Genomic DNA, 17,075 nt, shown 5'->3' with positions numbered 1-17,075 from the left:
TCCCAGCTTGGCCAGGAAGGAAGTGGGCTTGTCTTCTGGCGCCATCTCCTGGGCAGACCTGTGAGAGCCCATTCTATTTACAGTCATTCAAAGAATGCTGATATTTCTTGGTTTTGGAAGTTTTGTTTTGTTTTGAATCTCATTTGCTTCCCCATAACCAAGAGTTCTGAATTCTGGACTTTCCCAGCCACTTCTTAGGAGAGAATGTTCCAGGTGCCCTCTAACCATCCACAGGGCTGGACCCTCCCGCGTGGTAGGGATGATCCCTAATCCATGGAGACCTAGGAGCAGCTGGGTCCAGTCTCTTTCAATCATTCCATCAGTGAACCCATGTCTCCACATATGTCCCCATATGCCCCCAACATACCCACCCTAGGAACCCCTGTCAATCACTAAGAAGCTGTTGCCTGGAAGCAGGGGCATAGCCTCCATGACTTTCAGAGCTTTCTTCCATCCCCAAGTTTTCCTGGGTGAGGGCCCATTGCAGCCATGAGAATAAGATACATATTTTCAATGCCTTAAAAATCAGGTGTCTCGATAAAGAGAAATTGTGGGTCTGGTCAAATGGAATCAGATCTCTCTTGTTATTTCTTTTTCCTTTATTTGATCTGTGTGTGTGTGTGTGTGTGTGTGTGTGTGTGTGTGTGTGTGTGTGTCTATTTTTAGAATGAGCATAAGTGAGGGTGATAAGAGGTCACCAAATATATAAACTGTAAAGTGGATTTATTACTTAAAATATTTTTATTGAGGTGTAGGTGATGTATAATATTATAGGAGTTTCAGGTGTACAACATAGTGATTCACAATTTTTAAAGGTTATGCTCCATTATAGTTATAAAATGTTGGTTATATTCCCTGTGCGGTACAATATATCCTTGTAGTTTACTTATTTTACACGTAGTAGTTTGTACTTCTTAATCCTCTAACCCTATTTTGCCCCTCCCCCTTCTCTTTCCCCACTGGTATGTCACTGATTTATTACTTTTTAACATACTTTCAGAATGTAAATGTCAAATCATCTTCCCTAACAAAGTGGTCTCTTTTTTTGTTGTTGCTGTTTTTTGGAGGGGAGCAATAATTAGATTTATTTGTTTATTTGTTTGTTTGTCTATGGAGGTACTGGGGATTGAACCCAGGACCTCGTGCATGCTAAGTATGTGCTCTACCACTGAGCTATGCCCTCCCTCCAAAATGGTCCCTTTGGAAGCCCTGTTGTGGAATGATTGCCTGAAACTATCTGAATGAATTCAAAAGCACTAACTCTTCAAACTCTGAGTGGACTTGATTTTTGCAAGCTGTTTGGTGACAAGATGCACAATCAAGCTGGATGGCACTGTTTAGATAAAGAACGAGAAGTGATTATAATGAAAATGATTGTCTTCTGTGTGTCTTGCCCTGACCCTAAATTCTTATTTCCTTCTTCAATCCACATTCCACGTTGCTGGCAGAGTTCTTTGCAAAACGCAGAATCGATATCATGTAACTGCTTGAAAATCTTTAATGCTCCCTATCACCTCCAGAATACAAACCAAGCTCTGTGGTTGGGGCAAAGAGCAGTAGGCAATGAAGACAGACCAGTTTGGGTTTAAAAATCTCACCTGGGCCCTGAGGCAAATTATCCAAATTCTTGGGCCCTCAATTGTAAAAACAGGGCTAACAGAGTCCATTTAGTTAGGTTGTTTTGAAGACAACAGTATTTCTAAGGTGCACAGAGTAGTCAACTCAGTAAACAGCAGATTCTTTAGCATGGCATTCAGTGCTCACATTGATCCAGTCACTACTTGTTGAGGGAGAAGCTTTATGTCTCAACACACCCCAGCCTCCCACAGAGACACACATCCTCCATTTGGGCTGCCTGCGCCTGCCTGCAATTCCTGATGGAGATTCTCTCCCTCTTTGCTTTGCTTATACTATCTCTCCCTTTGTAGTGTCTCTTTCCCCAACTTCCTTCTATCAAATACTACGTAACACACCATCTCTTCTGTCAATGCTTATGATTTCTGCATATACAACTTTGTTCCCAGTCAAGTTGTGACCTTGTTGGGTCAGGAACTGTGTCTTCCAATTTACCTTAGAAGCTCCCACCAACCCCCAGCAAGGTGTCTGGCTCAGAACAGCCAGTTAGTAAATGTCTATTGAAATAATTTATTCCAAAAGAAACTTTATTTTACTACTACTATTATTGTTTTTATCAACACTGCTTTTCTTTACCGGAGAGTCCATTTTGAGGGGCAGCACTCGTCTGTATGTACAGTATAAAGTCTACATGTATTTCATAATCACTCATTTCTTTGGATCCTCATCTGATATTTTCTGGTTTTAGTTGATAGAGATAAAGAAGAGATTAGGAAACAGATGAAGACCATACAAATGTTGACCGTCGAGTAAAATTGGTGGCAATTTGATTACTTTTTTCTTTTTTTTAATTGAAGTAATGACTTACCTACAGGAAAGAACATATGTCTTAAGTGTAAGCTCTGTGAATTTTTACCACCACTTAGAGCAAGACAAAGAACACCATTTGATTTTTAGAAGGTATTTCTACCTTGAAATAGTCCTTGAATCTCTCTCCTTTCAACCTTCTACCCCTACCCCACTGCCACATTTGGGCCCAGTCACTTGCTGATCCATCTCCCTCCCTTTCTTTCCCTAATGCCTGGCTCCTGGCAAAAACTCGAATATTTGAATAAGTGAATGAATGAATGAACAAACGGAGCACACGAATATTGTTACACGAATGATATCCAGTTAAGAGGGAAAGGGAGGTCCATAGAGTTGTGCCCAAACTACTTTGGGTAAATTATTCACCTTTGCCTACATCAGGTTCCGGAGTTGAAGGATGTCTATTAGGCATCAGGGGTAAGATTTTTTTCTCAGTAGCGTTCAAAGGGAGATTGAGAGCACAGAAGTTTGAGCCTTAGGCCAGCCTCCAGCTCATCCTCCACCCGCTCTCAGGCCTGGTTGGTCCCGCTTTAGCCAAAGCAGACGCCCTCTCGGTCGCGGTCCGTTCAGCGGGGAGCCATCCATCACTGTCCGGATGCAGGCCAATCCGACCAGCTCTGCCTTCCTGCCAGCCAATGGCCGTTAAGCAGGGGGCGTGTGGAGTCAGAGAGGGGGCCAAGGGCTCAGGGTGGTAAAAAGGGGGTTCGAGGGCTTGACGTTACTACCTTTCTGTCCCCAGCCCGGTCTAGGTGTGGCTAGCGTTCCCCGTGCACCCGAGCCCCGGCCAGTGCTTCGGTGTACGCCCTCTGTCTGGGCCTGAGCCTCTGGGGCTCTTTCTGAAGTTCCCTGATGCCAATTCAGCAGGAGGAAAGGGGGCGCCCTTAAGCCCTATTCCCCACAGATACTCGAGACCCACTGAGTCGTCCACTAGAGCAGAAAGGCGGGGAGGGGCCCCGGGGTTGAGAGCAGACGGGAAGGCAGGCCCCGGGGGCCTCTCCGGCCCGGAACCGCCAACTGCCCTTCCCGAAAACCGGTCGCGGGCAGACGGCGCCCCCGCCGGCGCCAGCTCCACGCTACCCTCCGCGCCCGCAGGCTCGCGCCCGAGGCCGCGCTCATCAGACGTCGGAGGGGCGAGGGGATGGCCGGGACCAGCGGACAGAGCTCGAGGCAGACTGCCAGGCCCTCCTTTCTGGCGGCTCTGCGGGGCTGCGGGCGCCGAGGAGGGGCCAGGGGCGCGTGGGCCCTTCGCCTCAGTCCCGGGAAAGCCGGGCCTGTAAACTTGGCATCCCCGGGAAGGGGCGGCACCCCTGCCCTTCCAGGCTCTCTGGGTCTCCCCGCGATTCTGCGCAGCCCTCTGCGCTGCCCTCTCCCCGCCTCCCGGCGTGGGTTGGCTGCTTCGCTGCGGCCACCTTCCCCGAAATCCTTGGCCACAGCTGGCGGGGACAGCTCTCTGGTTGCCTCTCCCCACTGCCACGCCCCCTCGGCTCATTCCTCTTAAGCCGGTACAGTCCCTGTGTGGGCGAGGGGTTCGGACAGCCCTAGGGCAGAAAGTGCGGGAAACCCACCCCTCTCAGCAATTCCCCCTCCCAAGCCCGGCTCTGAGAAAACTGTTGGAAATACTTTAACCTTTCAGAGCCTCGTGTGCCCCTCCATAAAATGGGGATAGCATCGCATAATCCATAGGATTCGGTGAACCATTTTGTGCAAAGCGCCAGGCCTTGCCAGTCTAGTCCCTGCACAATTGGAATTGCAGAACCCGGGTGGGCGCGGCCGGGTTCCTAGGAACTGAATTTGCCCCTCCGGTTCTCGCAGTTGTTTACAGGAGGTGGATGGAGCCGGGCACCGGATGAGGCCGCACTTTTGCCAAAGTATTTCTGGAAAATTTCTCATTTCCCGTCGCTACACTGGCTCCTGAACTCTACAGCATTTAATTGCATACTTTTTTTCCCCCTTTTGGAGTTGCCTTTTTACATTATTTACTGGAATGGTTATGTACGCAGTATTTACAATCTATTTGTTTACATAACTATATCTTTTTCATTTCCTCTAATTACAGAAGTAGTCATGCCCATTATAAATATCCAATCCTGGAGAGTTTTATAATGTAGGATGTGATAACCCGCAGTGACTGCCTCTATTAACACCCAGGGTTCGCCGATTTTTTTCTGCAACCGCTGGCGGAAATTCGTGAGCCCGAGCTGGCTGGGAGCTAGCAGGGCGGGTTCAGCGTGCTGGTTGCTGGGACAACGCCCTGCCACGCGGGTGGGAGACCAGCGATTAACTCGCTGGAGCTAGGGTCGGTCCCGCCCTGGGGGCGGAGTTAGTAGGGGGAGAGGGACCTGAGGGAGCGCTTTTCCCTCTAGGTGGCGCTATAGGATCGCGGATACGGTCCTGGGACGGCGCTCCCCTTGGCGGTGGGCAACATCGAGGGGCGGAGCCGGGGGCGGGACGTGGACCCGCGGCTGCAGAGATGGAGGGAACCGAGCTGAATGGGGCGGAACGTTAAGACACTCTTGCGGACTTCTGTACAGGATGCATAAAGTGTACGTGTCAGAGAAAGGGAGAGGTTCTGGGATGGAGAGAGAAGGGGAGTCGTGTCGCCCCGAAAGTCACTCCATTCTTCGCATTTGCCCCTAGGATCCTCCTCCGCCCGTCTCTCCCTCTGAACCTGCAATTCTTCACACCCTCGGGCGCACCGGGTGCTCTGGACACAAATGCACGGTGGACCTGGCCATTGCTTCCTCGCCCCTAGCATCCGGGCCTAGCCATGGCGAGCTTGCAGGGTAATTGCCAGCATAGGAATTCCGCGGTCCCGAGAATGCCAAGAAAAACAGGCGTGCTGTTTCTCAGTTTTTCTGGAGGAAGCCTTCCGCCCTTCCCTTCTGGAGGCTGATAATGGAAAAAGTGACTCAAAGAATCCCTAGCGGGGCCACCATGTCTGTACCATCTTCTGTTCTCCTTTTCCCCCCAAATACACATTCCTCCCACCATAACTCTTTTATCATGTCACACAATCATACCCAGCCCTCCCCACCACATATTGGGTCCGAGTATCAGTGTCATACCCCCTCACTATGTTAAATTGTTCCCTTTTCATTGACCCACCCCTCTCCCCAATCACACAACCACAAGGATGCATGGTGCTGGGCATTCTGAAGACAAGCCACGCAGAGTGCAGAAGCCCTTATCGGAACACGCACACACACTCTTCCCAGGCCAAGAGAGAAGGAGACCACTGGCAGGAGATAAAAGCAGGTTTATTTGTGCTCTGGGGCCAGGGATGCCTAAGGTCTGAGTAAAGGCAGCTCAGCTGGTTCTCACGGCAGAAAGGGCAGGCCAGGGCAGTGAGAAGGCGTGACTCAATGCTGAAGCCAAATCTTTGCATCTCAGAGTCCCTGGCCAGAGACCTCTGGAGTCAGTTCTGGGAGGGCCCGGGGATATAGAGGGGTCTCCAGTGTCCCCTGGGGTCTTTGTGCTTTTGCCAGGATTTGGGGGGGAATGATCTGGGGGTAGGGAGCCTTGAATGCACAGCCTTCATTTCAGTAACGACCATTTAATTTGTTCCTTGGCAGACTGAAGAACCTGGGTGGGGTGGGGTGTGGAAGGTTGAGAGAATTACTAGGGGGAATGTCAAGTATGTTAACAACTGCAGTGAGGGGGAGGTCTACAGCCACCTTCTCTAAGTGTCCCTGCAATCCCCGGTCACTAGGTGGCAGCAGCTCACCTCTGCCTGGTTTCAGTGGGGACAGGCCATCAAGACTGAATGAGCAGCTCACACTGGCTGCAGCCAACCACCAGTCCAGGCCAGAACCTGCCCAGCCCTCCAGTTCCTGCATCTGCAGCCAGGGTGTGGCAGCAGCCCTGTCTCCCCCGCACCAGGCCATGCGAGCTCCCGCCCACAATGCCACATCCGGGCAGAGACGCCCTGGCCTGACGCTTCCTGAGCCCAGACACCTCAGCAAACCCCTAGCTCTGGACTGGGCTGGCAGTGTATCCTCAACACCCCACCCAACCTGCTGCTGATGTGGCACAGCTGGCAAAGGGTTCCTGGCCAGAGTCTGCCGGGGGACACCTGCGCTCAAATGTGTTCACTCTCACATCCTGCTGAAATGGCCTCAGTCCCATGTTTATACAAATCCATGACAACATGGTGGGGACCCCAGGTATGTCCCTCAGATGGCTCCTCCAGCCATCAAGCCTCATTCCTTTCTGAAGAAGGCCCATCCCACACTGTGTGTCCCTTCCTCCTGCCCTCTCTTAGGGACAGCTTAGCCCTGGGGTTCTCCTTCTCCCAGCTGGAATCTAACTTTCTCTTCTTTCCATCTCCCATTCACTACCTGCAACTTCCTTGGTTTTTACTCAAGAATTTCATTTAAAGTGCTATGTCTTCATTCTTTCTCCCTTTGGAAAATAGGATCTGTGCTAAGAGCTTTCCATGTATTAGCTCATCTAATTCTCATAATAACTCTGTGAGGAATGTCGTGTGATTATGTGAGGCCCAGAGAGGTTGAGGAACTTGCCCTCAGTGACCCAGCATGTAGGTGATAAGGTCGAACATATATCCTGGGATGACTCACGCCAGCAGCCCTGTTCTTAACTGCCCTGCTCTTTGCTCCTTAACCTCCTTGGCCTGAGAATTGCCACAGGGCTGCATTCACCTCAGTGGGGTAGGAGGAGGCATGGGGAACCGGGAAGGGGAGAGGCAGAGTAGGCACAAAGGGCAGTCACCGGACAGTGGGCACCACTCCTGGGGCTCCACACGGGACGGCACAGGCCCATCTCGGCCTGGGCCACCACAGCAGGAGGAAGTTAGTGCCAGGGCAGGAAGCTCCATAAAAGCAGGGTTAGTCTGGGCAGAGAGACCTGCGGGCAGACAGAATGGAGGCCAAGCCTGACAAGCAGGAAGTCTGCACACTGGGAAACCAGTCAGGCCACAGATCCGGAAACCTCCCCCCTGCCCCACATGCACCCCTCAGACAGGACCACGGCGGGGACTGGCAGGGGTAGACTTTTCCACAGTCAGGTCACTCGGGACAAGGTGGCAAGTGGTGAGGATTAGACCCTGTCATGGGTCTAAGGGTCTCTTAACAATCTCAGTGTTCACCTTAAACAGCTAGGGGTGAGGGTTTGGAGGAAAACTCTCTTTGGTATCTTCTCCGGTCTGGAGGAAGCATCAGAAGCCTGAGCTCCCAGACTGCCTTGGGGAACAAGTGACCCAGCTCTCTCCAGGGTGGGCTCATCCTGGGTTTCAATCCAACTACATCAAGCCAGAGATGAGGTGAGCTGCTGGGAAGTCATCCATCATTTATTAATACCCAGCTCCACATCACCTCGGGGACCCTAGAAGCCTCCAATGACTGTCTCTAAGAGGTGGCCTGTCACTGCCTCATCCCTCCCCCCCTGCACCCCTGATTTCTCAGCTTTGACAGCCCCCTGGGTCCCCTCTGGGATGCTCTGCTCTCCTCTCTCTAACCCATTTCTGACCAAGGCAGACAGAGGGGGCCTACCTGGGCCACGCTGTGTTCAGTCAAGCCGCTGTCATCTGCCTGCAGGGAAGCAGAGTCAAAGGTGGTCAAGCCAGGGCAAGGGTATTGGATGAAGAAAGAGAGGCGAAGGAAAGAGGCTTGTGGGGGGCAGCGGTGAGGGGAGGCAGTGATTAGAGGATCACAAACTGGATGTGTATCACACTTAGTGGAAGTCCTAGGGCCTGTCATTTAGAAGCCAGGACCCCCAAGGCCGTCTATGGTGTAAGGTGGGCAAGAGATTGATGGGGGAATAAAGATGAGAGGAAAGGTTTCATCCAAACATGAGAAGCCAAACTAGGCAGGGAGATTCCATCTATACCCCAACTCCAGCTCCAAGCCCAAGGCAGCCACCTGGTGTCTCTGAGGACTGATTTATTTCCCCAGTCGGTGCTTTCCACCAGGGAGGATGGTGAGGTGTTTGTCTCTCTCTACAGGGGGAGAGGACAGAGATCTCTTTTACTAACCAATACCCCCCAGACTGCCACTCCCCCTACAAATGCATCTGCTTACTGGTTTCTTCTGCTGGAGGAGCTTGTACTCCCACCATCCGGGTCCTGCAGCCCAGACACAGGGAAGACAGGAGGTGGGGAGGATGGGAAGGGCAGCCTGGGGGAGGTGGGAGTGAGGGGGGATACAGCGTGACTCTTACCCTAAAATTCACTTTCTGGATCACTTGCTGGGGGTCACTCTCCAGAATCACACTACAAGATGAGAGAAACCAAGAGGAAAATTAACCACATGCTTCGCCCCTCTGCCTCCTTTCCTTGCTAAGCCCTTCCCTCCCTTGCCATATCCTGCAACATCCTCCCCTCAAGGTACCTTACTGCTGCTATTGCTCAAGTTAGAACTCCCTCACCACGGAAAGCCTTCAGCCCAGATTCTCACACACTTGAGCAAACACTTAGAGGTCAGGTGAGGGCAGTCCAGTCTAGAATGATCAGGTTGTCAAAAGCAGGGGTTCAAAAACTCAAGAGCTCTAGAAAATTCACTTCACCTCTGGGTCTAGGGATGGATTCAGGTACAGTGAAGGGGGGGAGGCCCCTCTGAGGTCTCTATCTTGTTTCACTATTATTTTATACCATGGAACTCCCAAAATCAGAACCTACCTTCCCTTTTGATAGACCCAAACGTGGAGGCTTTTCTCAGCTAGTTGGCAACTCTCTCATGCCCTGGGGGTGCTCTGGGGCCATGTGTGGGTATGTGCAGGGGTGAGGGCTGGTCACTGTGGGGTAGGGCCCATGGGGACTGAGTGAGGCTCCTCCAGGGCAGAAGGAAGTGAACAAACACTTCTTGAGAGCCTCTTCCAGGCTCCTCACAGGGGCACTTGCAGCCCCAGGTCCCTCACCAGAGGTCCTTTACACAGACATCCCAGGCCGAGGCTCCAGTTCAGCTATTACCTCCACTAACACTTCCCTGATTTTTTTTTTCCATTTAGTAATTTTTTATCTACTATTTTTATGTATGTGTGTATATATATATACACACACACACATATGTGTGTGTATATGTGTGTGTGTGTCTGTGTATATATACACATACACATTTTTATTGAGGTATAGCTCCTGATTTTCACTGGGGGGAAACTGTGAGTCCCTCAGCAGGCAGAAACTGGGCCTACTAGGGTTACAGACCAGAAGCTGATAAAGTTTACAACCTCTCTTGCAAGGAAGGGCCCCTTTTAAGGCCCTGCACCTCATTTTGTATCTGTAATTGCGTGTATGTGAGTTTTACTTAAAGAGGTTCCACGGAAGTGTATTCACAAATCGTATATTCCACAAGACCTGGTCTTATTCCCCTCACTGTTCAGTCCTAGCAGTTAGCACAAGGCCTTGCAGTAGCAGGGGGTCAACAGCTACAGAGCGAAGGAGGGAGGATTCCACAGTACCCCAGCCCCAGAGCCTCTGCCCCCCCGCAGTGTGGTATAGGGCCATGGAAAGAGCAGTCTCTCAAAACACGTACATGGCTTTAAATCTCGGCCCTGCCACTCCCTCGCCACGTAATCTTGGGCAAGTCACTTGAATCTCTGAGCCTGTTTCCTCATCAGTAAAATGGATGTAATGATAAGAGGCATGTGGATGTCTTCAAGATGAGCAGTTTCCATTATCCTTTGCCCCAGAGCCAGAACTTTTTTTTCTCCCTGAATATTGCCCCCCAAGGAAATTCACTAACCAACCCTTCTCATAAGAGCTCCCAGCTTCCTAAGGATATAATTGTATACCAACAGGAGGAAACGTTTATAGAAAGAGAACCATGAGCTTCACCTGCATAACCTCATTTAACCCCACACCCTTTGAGGTGGTTCCTTTATCATCACCATTTGAAAGATGGAGAAAATATGGAAAATAAGGAACTGGCCCAGGTCATGCATCTAGCCAGTGTTGGAAAGGTCATCTAAGAGCGGGAGGTGTGGTGGTAGCAGGGCTCTGCCTGAGTGAAGTCTTTCCAGGAAGGGGCAAGTTTCTGTGCTGCCTGCTTTTCCTGGGCACTGGAGAGCAAACCGTTCCCCCCAGACCCTGCCTAGTCAACAACCAGCCATAGTTTGACATCAGATTACTTTCTTGTGTGCTTGACTTTGGCCTACACTGAAGTCAGTCTCCAAACTCATGAGTGGCATGGGGGGATGGGATCACCGGGAATATGCTGCAGGAAGGGAGGGAGAAGTTGGCCAGAGAGCCAACAATGTGCTGGGTGCAATCGAGAGCTGATGACCCCCAAAGGCACCTCCTGCTGTGAGTGTCCCTGACCAGCCCCTCTCTCCCCACTCCTCACCCGCCATCCACGATCTCATCCAGCACCAGGAAGGCTCCGTCCATGTTCTCCAGCAACCAGCGCTTCTCCACGTTCTTCCTGAAGGCAGACACAGCTTCAGAACCTCCCCGCAGTCAGGAGGAGCTGGGTCCCCGCCTAGGTGGGCAGACCCTCTCTCTCCAAAGATTGCCTCACTTCCCACCCTGCCACAACAAGCACAGGAAGGAGAATGTCAAGGGCAGTGAAGGCAGCACCTGTGCAAGGGATTCCAGCACAAAGGCTCTGCTTCTGTCAGCTCCCCCTACCCAACCTCCCACACTTTGGTCACTGACCCTATGCCCACCCTAAGGTATTTCATAGCAGTTCAGTTCAGCTCTACCATAGTTAATTGTGTCGACTGCGGACATTTATCGTTGGGTTATCCGAGTTCGGCTTGCCCAGGCTAGATCACTGAATCGGGGTGGAGGGAAAACCACCCTGAGCTTCAAGTCAAACCTGAATTTGAATCTCTGCTCTGACATAAATAGCTTGTAACCTCAGGCAAATCACTTAGCTTCTTTAGGTCTCATTTTCTGGCTATAGCCACGTGTGATCAGGTAAAAGGCAGGGGCCTTGCAGTAGGATGCTCTGGCTCCAGCCTTAGTCTTGTGGGGACCTCAGGAGAAAACCAGGTAGGAAGGGCCCTGCCTCTGTGATGTATCAAGGCCTAAGGGGATGGGGGCCTTGGAGGACAGAGGACATCACTTACATCACTCACCTTAACACGTGGTTCAGGGACTCAAACAGGCAAGTGAGCACAGACATGAGCATCAGCTGGGGGTGGGCCGACACAGGAGGAGGAAAACAAGAGACTTGAGTTTGAGAAGGCCGAAAGGGAACCTCAGAGCCTATCTGTGTGGGCAGTGGTGGGCAGCTGTCCCTTTTCCCATAGGACAGGGCTGGAGCCTGAATGCAGCCTGACCTGAGAGGGCGCCTCCCCGTGTTTGGGTTGGGAAGCACTGGAGTGCCCACTGTGGGAAACTGAGTACATCCTTCTCCAGTGATGTTTAAGAAACAAAGTGAGGTCCTGGGTTCAGTCCCCAGTACCTCCATTAAAAAAAAAAAAAAAGAAAGAAAAATAAAAAGACAGAAACAAAGGGTCCCTACAGAGGACTTCATTTCTGGTACCCAAGGAATCTAAGGGGCATCATGGGTATGAATTATTCCAAAAAGAACCATTCTGGCTGCTCCCAGTCCCCCAAAGCCTAGAAGGAGAGGTACCAACAGTGAGCCTTCAGAGCCCAGCTTCTACCCCAGACTCTAAGCCATTCCCCCACAGACAGACCCTCCTTGTCACCCCAACCTCCTGAATTCACCTCATTCTCGGAGGATGAGCCCACCACATACAGGAAGAGGTCAATGCTGCTCTTGTAGACGATGGTCATGCCCCCCAAAAACGCAATCTCACCTGGAAGTGAAGGGAACTTTCAGTCTGGTCACCTCTGCCTGATCCCTTGTCCCCATCTCCAGCTCTGCACCTCTCCCTCTATTTCTTTCTTCCCTTTCCAAAGAAACTTTAGAAAGCCTAGAACCTTTGGAAAGACGAGCACTAGGGACACCACCATTAGGCTACTCTGTGTCCCTTCCCCCAAGACTCCACTCCTTTTCTAGCAACTGACTGCCTCATTCCGAGGAGTCAACAAACCCCGTTCAAGGTCAACCTTCCACCCCCATATGCAATGCCTTGCACCAGCCCCAGGCTGGTGGGGGACCCACAACACAGTTGTCCTCTTCCACTGAGGGAGAGGTTCAGGTGTGCTGGAAGGTGGGGGGGGTTGGTTTGAGAAGAAGGGGAGTGAAGGCACACTGGAGGAAGGGAGAAAAGAACAGCTGGGAAGGAGAGAAAAAGCACCTCTGAAGAAGAAAGAATGCCCTGTGGGTGTGTGAGGCCGATGGGGACAGATGTGTCCAGATGGAGAAGATGACGTTGTGCATCTGAGGGTTCTGGGCGAGGAAGAGGCGGACACTTACTGTCAGTCCGGCTGGTCTTGTTGAAGACATTTTTCTCGAAGGCCATCTGCTCCTTCATGGAGGGGAATGTGTCATCATAATACTATGAGAAAGGGAAGGAGAAAAGGTGACAGCTGTTCCACAGGGCCTGGATGGATGGCAGGGAGTGGTGGGTGCTAGCCAAGCGGGACTCTGTTGCCGTTCCCCGTCTCCTCTTTACTGCCCTCTTGGTCCATCTGCTCATTGTTTCCCCATAAATACAAATTCTGAGCAAAGAAAGTCATAGAAAAGAGAAGAATTCTGAGGCCTGCTTTTGGAGTTCTCTCCTGATTTCTTGGAGGCCTCTGAACATTCAGCAGATGTGCAGTGAGCTAAAGACTGGCATGGTCACTTGGTCACAGTTTCTACACTAACCGGAGTTTGCAGGAAAGATGGCAGAGCCAGGGGCCCTTTAACACAATAACAATCACAACAGCAACTTTATTATCCACATTATAGAGATGGGGAAACTGAGATGTGAAGAAGTCAGGTAGCTCCCCTGACATCTCACAGTTGTAAGGGGCAGAGCTGGGTTTCAACAGCAACGATGGTCTGACCTCAGACAGGGTTATGGTGAAGATTAAATGTCTAAGGAAAAGTTCCCAGCACACACCGCCTAAGTTAATCAATGCCGTTTTGTTTGGGTTTGCTGACTCTCTGACTCAGCTTCTGCATCTGAACATGGATGTGAGCTGCTGGGAGGAAGCCCTGGTATTGGTACTGCTGAGCTACCTCGGACCATCTGCTGGGGCAAGGGATGCTCAGCTCAGCTTTCAATCTCCTGCATGTGGATTTTGCCACTTAGGACCCCATCTGCAAAATAGTAGTCTCCCTGCCAGCCACTGCTGTGGTGAACAAGTTCATTTGAATGCCATGAAGACAAAAAGTTTCAGCCTCAAACAAATGAAAAATCTATAATGCATTTCATAACTAGTTTAGGTACTACAGCTCTACTCTACTTAATTGTGTTGATGGTAAACATTTATTTTTGGATTATTCTAGTTTGGTTTATCCTGGCCACGTTCACTAGGATAGAAGCAAAATAACTGTGCAGTGAACTGCAGTGAAAAACCGCCCTACTAAGCCTCAAGTCAAAATACCTGAGTTTGGACCTCTGTTCTCATATTAGTATCTGTGACCACCTCAGGCAACTCACTGAGCTTCCCTACACCGCATTTTCCTCATTTGTGAAATGAAAGTTGGATTACATAGTCTCTAAAGTCCTGTCTGGTTCTAAAGGTTTAGTGGTAACCGAGCTGTAGAAGAAAAGTGGAGGTTGCTTGTTTAGAATTTGGGGACTAGAACTCCTGGGTCCCAGGCCAGTGGAAAGGATGGGGAGAAGACATGGTAGGGAACATGAGTAGAAAGAGACTAGACAGGCTTCCCCTTCAGGGACCAGCAGTCTGACAAGGCAGGAGGATGGACAGGATGACCTTTGGAAGGGTCTCAGCTGAGATGCTCTGAGTCACAGAGTCTACAGTGGGGTCTCTGTGACAGGAGACAGAAGAGTCCCTTCTGTGCTTGGGGCTGTGGCACAGGGTCTTCAGGGGCCCTCCGGTGAGGGCGGGAGGTTACCTTGGCCAGCAGGCGGTGTCCGTCATTATCTAGGATGAAAACAGCCTTGATGGTGTAGAGGGAAGGTTCCTGCAACTGACATGGGGGAAGAGAAGAGCTCCGTTGGCCCCTGACTCAAGGCAGACTCCCTGTCATTGGCTCTATGGGATCTGCTGGCACCAGGAGTCCATCCTCAGGCACCAGCAACCCCAGCCACAAAGGTCCACAGCTGGTTCCGGCCCAACCCTGTGCCACGTGGGCCACTTGGGTGCCCTGCTCCTCTCCCAGGCAGATGTTCCACTGCAGGCCCGGATTGGGCGCTGTGCCCATGGGGTGCAGAAGGTCCTTCCGGGCCCAAGTTCTGTCATGCACTGACTGCTCCAGAGCCCGAGTCGGAGTGTATCACAGAACCTGGGCCGGGGGGGACAGCGGCGCCGAGCCTCCTCCTCCTCCAGCGGCCCTCGGCCGAAGCTGGACCCGCGCTCTCCGCGCGCCCCCAGCCCCCCGGCCCAGGTGGCCTCCAGAAGCACGCCCGACAGCCCACGGCCCGGGACGGCCCCTCTGCTCCCGGGACCTCCGGGAGAAGCGCAATCCAGCTCGGCCGAGCCGTGCCCCAGCCCGCTCCGACTGCGGCAGAACGTCGCCCGCGCGGACGCAGACCGGCCTCCTCGAGAACTTTTCTGCCTGTGCGGGCGCCGCCCCTCCCCGGCCCGTCCTGGCGGCACCAAGTTCCCTGGCGTCCGGCGAGCGGCTCGCGAGCTGGCGCACCACCCCCCCCACGCCCCCAGCCTCTCTGGCTCCCGCCGCCCGCTCCGTACCCGCAGCCCCGCGGGATCCCCGGCTCGGACGGGCGGCGCCGGGCCCCCGGCCCGGGCAGCCGCGGCCCCCTCCCCCGGGTGCGGACGTGGCCAGGCCTCCGGCCGCTGCATTCCGCTCGCCGCCTCGCGCTGACAGCGCCGCCCCGCCCCGCGCCCGCCGCCCCCCGAGGCCGCCGCCCGCTCCCTCCCCGGCGGCCGCCGGCCTCGCGCCCGCCCCCCTCTGCCCCTCCGCGCGGGTGCTTCCTTTCCCCGCGGCCTTTTCCTCCTCGCCCCCTCTTCCCGCCCTCTCCGCCTGCGCCCACACCCCAGCCCTCCTCCCCCCACCTCTCCTTTCCCTCGCCCTCCGCCCCTCAAAGCCCAGAGCTCTCGGCATCCTCCGTGTCCCAGGACCGGCCCCTCTTTCCCCTCCTAACTTCTCTCTGGCTTGTGGGTTTGGTTTGCATCGACGTCCGCAGGCTGTCGTGAGGCCAGCAGAAAACACGGGCGAAGTCCAGTCTGTCTTTTGACTCCTGGTAGGTACCGTGGGGACAGATGTATCAGGTCATCCTTTGGGTCTCAGAGACAGCTTCTAGCAGTGGGAGCCGATGAGGACAGTTCTAGAGGAACCCCTCTGTGCAGAAGAAGTTCTCCCACTCCTCTCACACGACCTGGGCAAGGGAGCCATGGTGCCCGGACACCTCAGCAGAATTCTCCCAAGACACAGGCACGACAGGACACAATCTGAAACGAGACAGATGCCTAGCAGCATAAATGCTCCACCAGTGAATGGCGTCAGGCTTTCCCATGTTTGGGTGCCTTTGGTCTGAGTATACCAGAGGACAAGCTTTCCCTTCAGGATCCTCGAGGCCAGTGGCAGATTCACACTTGAAGGGTACGGAGTTCACAGTACTTACCCATTTACCCATCACAACACCAGGCGTGCATTTTACACTTCAACACTATCCCATACATTATCTAAGAGGGCTCACACCTGTGAAGTAGGTGGTCTCACCCCCATTTTAAGGAAAGGGAGGCTCCAGGTTTATGTGACCTTTTCAAGACTGTTTAGCTAATAAATAGTTGCATGGAGGTGGAACCCAGGTTTCAGACTAAAAATTTCCTCCCTCTTCTTCTCTTCAGGTCCTCTTATGCTGGGTGCCACACTCCCTCATCCCAGATGGCTGGGGGATGGGGTTTTCCTCTGCTGACTAGTACCAAGTCTTCTCATTCTTCATCTCAACTTCAGTGTCATCTCTAAAAGGCCCTCTCTGACAAGCACCGAATCTAACTTCGTAGGTCTCTGCTGTCCCAGTTTCTAGCTCAGCACCCTACATATTTCTTTTATTGTACTTTTCTTAATCTCTAAATATCATTTTTACTAATTTGCCCCAGACAGAGCCTGGCACGTAATAGGTCCGACGAAACCATATTTTATATGCTGGACAAAGTCTGAGTGCCGTGTAGCAGGTACGTTTTTAGCCACTGTGATGGAACAGTAGCCAACATAAGATCTTTGCTCGCATGGAGCTTATTCAAGTGTTTGTGTGTGCACGAATTTCTGTGCAAGACAGAAAATACACAGGTAAATGAATAAAATAGATATGTGAGCTGGTGATAAGTGCTATGAAGAAAAATAGAGCAGGAATGGGTATCAGGAATGTAAGGGGTGGGGAGAGGCTGGACAGTATGCCAGTTTCATGAGGGTCATTTGAGAAAGCCTTCAAGAAGGTGACATTTGAACAAAGAGCCGAAGGAGGTGAGGGAGCGAGCCACACAGACATCTGAGGAAACATCTATCGCACCTCCTTTTGTGATGACTTAGAAGGCATCTGAATCTTCCCTGCAGGCTACCAGAGCTATAATAATGAACATTAATCAGCGCTACTTGGTATAATGAGGGGAGAAGACACAGTACTTTATTTGTTTGGATTCCAGATCATCAGAAGTGATGTCAGTGGTCATGTCAGCTCAATATGTTATT

General features: G+C 52.1%; 1 protein-coding gene and 1 long non-coding RNA gene across 9 annotated transcripts; one reads left to right on the top strand and one right to left on the bottom strand.

Annotated features, from left to right (window-relative positions):
- Positions 1-5,678: 5,678 nt before the first annotated feature.
- Positions 5,679-15,587, bottom strand: COPZ2 (COPI coat complex subunit zeta 2). Of its 6 annotated transcripts, none has more exons than XM_064495989.1 (10): positions 15,529-15,587; positions 14,319-14,393; positions 12,726-12,807; positions 12,071-12,162; positions 11,473-11,528; positions 10,737-10,814; positions 8,617-8,668; positions 8,319-8,395; positions 7,950-7,988; positions 5,679-6,024 (listed from the first exon to the last, which is right to left on the bottom strand). In XM_064495989.1, the coding sequence occupies exons 1-9, from the start codon at positions 15,556-15,558 to the stop codon at positions 7,970-7,972; spliced, it is 561 nt and encodes a 186-aa protein (XP_064352059.1). In that variant the 5' UTR covers positions 15,559-15,587; the 3' UTR covers positions 5,679-6,024; positions 7,950-7,969. The 6 variants fall into 6 exon arrangements, with proteins under 6 accessions (XP_064352059.1, XP_064352056.1, XP_064352060.1 ...); XM_064495986.1 differs by lacking the exon at positions 15,529-15,587 and adding an exon at positions 15,116-15,256; XM_064495987.1 differs by lacking the exons at positions 5,679-6,024; positions 15,529-15,587 and adding exons at positions 7,242-7,305; positions 15,116-15,256.
- On the top strand, positions 15,435-17,075 carry LOC105106960 (uncharacterized). Of its 3 annotated transcripts, none has more exons than XR_010384661.1 (4): positions 15,435-15,627; positions 16,235-16,386; positions 16,487-16,561; positions 16,941-17,075. It is a non-coding gene; the product is annotated as an uncharacterized LOC105106960 (long non-coding RNA). The 3 variants fall into 3 exon arrangements; XR_010384662.1 differs by having other exon boundaries at positions 16,235-16,390; positions 16,491-16,561; XR_010384660.1 differs by having other exon boundaries at positions 16,235-16,390.

The sequence above is a fragment of the Camelus dromedarius genome, chromosome 16, assembly GCF_036321535.1.
Source record: "Camelus dromedarius isolate mCamDro1 chromosome 16, mCamDro1.pat, whole genome shotgun sequence".
NCBI lineage: Eukaryota > Metazoa > Chordata > Mammalia > Artiodactyla > Camelidae > Camelus > Camelus dromedarius.
Note: the sequence above shows the minus strand (reverse complement) of the source record. Positions and strands in the feature narration are given on the sequence as shown.

Excerpts from the sequence above, each read along its gene's own strand:
- COPZ2 (XM_064495986.1), bottom strand. The coding sequence starts at position 15,226 with ATGCAGCGGCCGGAGGCCTGGCCACGTCCGCACCCGGGGGAGGGGGCC. Across the intron at positions 14,394-15,115 it reads GGGATCCCGCGGGGCTGCGG|TTGCAGGAACCTTCCCTCTA; the intron begins GTACGGAGCGGG and ends CCCCCATGTCAG. Across the intron at positions 11,529-12,070 it reads GCTCATCCTCCGAGAATGAG|CTGATGCTCATGTCTGTGCT; the intron begins GTGAATTCAGGA and ends GCCCACCCCCAG.